Source organism: Leuciscus leuciscus (assembly GCF_965113295.1).
Source record: "Leuciscus leuciscus genome assembly, chromosome: 18".
NCBI lineage: Eukaryota > Metazoa > Chordata > Actinopteri > Cypriniformes > Leuciscidae > Leuciscus > Leuciscus leuciscus.
Genome location: NC_138742.1, coordinates 35,603,217 through 35,607,819, shown reverse-complemented (window position 1 = coordinate 35,607,819; position 4,603 = coordinate 35,603,217). Strand labels below are relative to the sequence as shown.

At 39.1% G+C, this 4,603-nt stretch overlaps 1 protein-coding gene across 2 annotated transcripts in view; it reads right to left on the bottom strand.

The window, feature by feature from the left end:
- Nucleotides 1-2,479: 2,479 nt before the first annotated feature.
- LOC309480366 (piggyBac transposable element-derived protein 4-like) overlaps nucleotides 2,480-4,603 on the bottom strand; it is a 126,472-nt gene continuing 124,348 nt past the window's right edge. For both annotated transcript variants that reach the window (XM_082144802.1, XM_082144801.1), the window contains one exon: nucleotides 2,480-4,274. Coding sequence is in view for 1 of the 2 variants with exons in the window: in XM_082144801.1 (XP_082000927.1) it covers nucleotides 2,654-4,150 (1,497 nt within the window). In the remaining variant the exon portion in view is untranslated. The remainder of the gene's footprint in view (nucleotides 4,275-4,603) is intronic.

Below are 4,603 nucleotides of genomic sequence, written 5' to 3'. Positions count from 1 at the left end.
TCAAATTCAAAACGAAACATGATATCACTGAATACCAGCGCGCGCGTATTATTCCCATTCCAATATATCTTAGTGCAGGGCCGGATCTACCATATGGGCAATCTGGGCACGTGCCCAGGGGCCCTTGCGCAGAGAGGGGCCCTCCGTGATCGGAGTTTTTTTTTTTTTTTTTTTTTCGTTCGCTGCTACATAAAAATAGTATACACAAGGCTTTGCCTCGATCTTGATAATTATCCAATCAGAATTTAAAAAAAAAGTGTATATTACATTATATGATCTCTTATTCATGCAAATGCTTTTAAACAATTCATGTGCGACAAGACAAAAGTCTGACTGTGACACACACACACACACACACACACACAGACACAGAAAGACGCGCGCGCGCCAGTATCGTGCGCACAGACAGCACGCCAGAATACAGTTATCTTTCGTGCTTGAACTTACAATGACACACACAATAATGCCAAAATGTCCGTTTTGTCGAGTATCTTCATAACATAAGAGCTGTCTTATAATGAACGTCAAGAGTTGTGAAAGAATGAGGCGCGTGCGAGATCCGCGTCTCCGTCAGCTGGTCTTAAAGAGACAGCAGCCAATAAAGCTTTCTGTCAGTAAAGTTAATCAAAGAACAAAAAGAACAGAGAAAATGACTCACTGCTGTTGACTAAAGTTTTTTTTTTTTTTTTTTTTTTGCTATAATAAGGATTAGTCTATATTTAATTTATAATTTATGCAGTGCAGTTTGACAATTTCGGTATATGTCCTAGGTCTACCTGTTTGACAGGCACAGGTAACTTCCTTTGGAGGGTGTGGTTGTCAGGTAGGAGAGGGGCCCATGAGCTTCAGTGCCCAGGCCCCTGGGGGTACTAATCCAGCCTTGCTTAGTGGTGTAGCACATCATCTCGATTTTAAGAATCGTTGTTGTGTTTCTTTTTAACTGAAAAGACATCAGTTAGACAATATTCTAATTTTAAATTTGGGGTTTCATAAGCTCCAAGCCATAATAAACATTAGACCTACTTAAGTCTCTGCAGCTAGAGTACTTAAATTTTATTTATCTGCAAAATTATGTTGTATACTTACAGTTTTGCACAATATATGTTCTCAAAACTACATACACCCTTTAAAAAAAAATACATTTAGCAGTTGTTTAGCATGGGTCTGTGTAATCTGTTCTGAAATGGTTTTATTATAATATACTGTAAATCGTTATCGCAAGAGGCTGCAATGTATATCACAATATAGATTTTAGGCCATATCGCCCATCCCTAATTGATAGCCTATAGTAGTTGATAATAACATAGGCCTACCTAATGTTGCCTACGGACGGTAACAGTACAGTAGTAACCTTTTACAGTCTATGAGTAGAACAGCTTTCTCAAGCAGTTTATGATGCATTTTGGAAACAGGAGATGAGCCCCTGGTCTAATGCGCCACCTGGCTTGAGAAACCCGTTCTCAAAGACTTACTTTTATAGTCATTATTTGGGTAGCACACATATTCTGAATGCCTTCGGCAGAATTCAAATGAGCCATTTTAATCTAGATTAATCTAGATTAATTTCAAAATTAATCTAGATTAATCTAGATTAAAAAAATTAATCTATGCCCACCTCTAATATATATATATATATATATATATATATATATATATATATATATGTATATATATATATATATATGTATATATATATATATATATGTGTATACATAGATAGCCTCATTGGAGCACCCGGCCATATTTGACCACAGAAACGAGGCCTCGATGAGCCACAATGGCTGCTAATGCCACATAGAAGACAAGGTAAGACTAGACGAGCACATGAAACCCAGGCCTTTTTAAAAAAAATTATTATTTAAGCAATGAATGCTACAAGGCCTTGGTAGACCACACAGAACCTATTCAACGAAGGTCCACTGGCCAACCATAGGCATCGTTTAACCCTCTGAGGTCTGAGCTGTTTTCTGGGCCCTGGAGGTGATCTGACATGCTCTGACATTTGTTGTTTTTTTCAGTTATTTATAAACATGTTAATGGCAAAAGTGTAAATTCACTCTATATAACACAAACAGGGCTAGCATAATATCTGATCAACATGCTTGTAAATCTTTGTATTTTTAAGAGAATAATGTTTATGCGTGGTTATATAAAAAAAAAGAAAAAGAAAGTTGCTGAAATAAGGCCACAAAACACATTCTAAATATGTGCCCACAAGCCTCTTGACTAATGTATGTTGTCTTTCTACTTCTGGCTTCAAAATGATGTGAAATTCATCCTGCCTGATCGTTCTCTTAAAACAATACATTGATTTAAACATTGTAAAACAGTTTTTTTTGTCAGAAGAGGTTTATGCGTGGGAGGGGTAATCGCTCATCAATATTAATGAGATTCAGACCAGGGGTGTGACAGACACTCCCCCAATGACTAATGGGCCATCAAGAGAGGCAGCCTGAACAAAGTAGAGGAGATTCAAAGGTTTTGTTTTTCACTGTTTTATTGTAATTCCTCTATGAGGAGGAACTAAATGTTTTAAATTTGCAGGTATCTCACAGTAAATGCTTATGCCCCGTTGATGCGGGCTCTAAGCAAAATAAAGCAAAATAATGCAAAATGAGCAAAATAAACTAAAATAAAGGCAGATAGAATATAGTTACATGTCTTTGTGCCATTCTTGAAAACAGTTCCTGTTTAACTGAAGACACAAGTGAACATTACATGCCTGGCATTTCCAAGGTGTGTCCTGCCTTTTACCAAGCTGTCCTTTGCAAAGCACACAGATCTTGCGACCAACTGTGCAAATGTTCTTTGCATCTGAGCCCAGCTCAGCTCCTGGAACCGGCACATGGTCACTACTGGTTTGTTTTGGTGCTACTTTCTGTGACACACCACAGAGCTCCGCAATAAGCTGTTCCATGAACTGTTTATGGGTCATGTTACCACATAGCTCTTTGTGGATAAGGAAAGCATTGGTGGCAGCAATGTCCAAGAAGTGTAGAAAGATCTTTCTGTACCACTTCATTGTTTTGTGTTGTGCAGTGTAGCACTGTAAGAGCTGATCGGACAGGTCCACACCCCCCATGTGCTTGTTGTATTCAGTCACAGGTGCAGGACATGGAAATGTCTTTGTCCTCCATGCATCTTGTGTTTTCACCCTCCTCTGCGCAGTGTCTCCTGTATAAGCAGATTGAATGGTGGAACAGACAGACACCTCTCGTGTGTCCATCCACTTCACAAATACAAGAGGGCCATCCCGAATCCACCTGATGGATCCTCTGGCAGATTTTTTAGAGAGTGAATTAGTTGCATCACGTGGGCAATCCTTCCTGTTGTCCCTGTAAGTCCCACATGCACCAAACTTCATTGCAAACAGGTCTTTGAGGAGCTTTGGGCTTGTGTAGAAATTGTCCATGTACACATGGTACCCAGAGCCTAAAACTTTACAATCCAAAAGAGATGTTACAGCATCATGTGACAGTCCATGGCCTGAAGGAAAGTTGTTCTTTCCTGTGTACACAGAAAAGTCCAAAGTGTATCCATTTGATGAGTCTGCAAGAACAAACAACTTGAAACCCCATCTGGTTGGTTTGGCTTTCATGTACTGCGTCATACCTGTGTGTGCTTTGCATGCCACCATTCTCTCATCGACAGCTAAGTTTATTTTAGGATGATAGATGGCTTTACAAACATGACGTATGGTGTCCATGAGAGGTTTGACCCTGAAAAGCCGGTCATGTTCAGGTGTGCCCCTCTTTCTGTCATTCTCTTTATCTGCATCTGGGTGACTCATGTGCACATTCCATGAAATGGTGCGGTATCTGTCCCGGGACATGATTGTGGCAGGAAAAGGCAAAGAGAAAAGACTGTCTTGCCGCCAGTAGTCGCTGATGGAGCTCATCTTCACCATGGCCATGTAAAAAAGCAGCCCAATGTATCTGTACATCTCGCTGATGCTGACATCAGTCCATTTATATTTGCGGCCTTTTGCAATTGCACCAGCAGCTTGAGCATTGGTGTTGTAGCACAGAGTTGACACTGCATTCTCAGAAAAAAACATTTTGAAGAGACTCAGAGGAGTGTGTGCATCAGCAGGACTCAGCTGTGGTCCAGGTTCCCGTGCAGGCAGGAATCTCAGAGTCTGTGGAACCATATCAATGTCAGTCTCTGTTTTCCATGACAGAGTAGACTGCTTGTTGCTTGTCTGAATGTTTGTCTTGGCCCTCTTTGCAACAGGTGTCTGATGATCACCATCACCTTTATAGCTGTAAAACAAACTAGAAAAAAAAGTTTGTTGAGACAAACTTTAAGTTGGCTTGAGAAAGCCTGACCAGAGAGTTTGAAGAAGTTTAAAGAAGTTAGAAGTTTAAAGTAGGTTAAAGTTAGATTGATAGATTAGTTAGAAAGAAATAATAGTTGGGAAGAAAGAAAGAAAGAAAGAAAGAAAGTAAAAAGATTAGTTAGAAAGAAAGAAAGAAAGAAAGAAAGAAAGAAAGAAAGAAAGAAAGAAAGAAAAAGATTAGTTAGAAAGAAAGAAAGAAAAGATTAGTTAGAAAGAAAGAAAGAAAAGTAAGAAAAAGAAAAAAGAAAGATTAGTTAGAAAGAA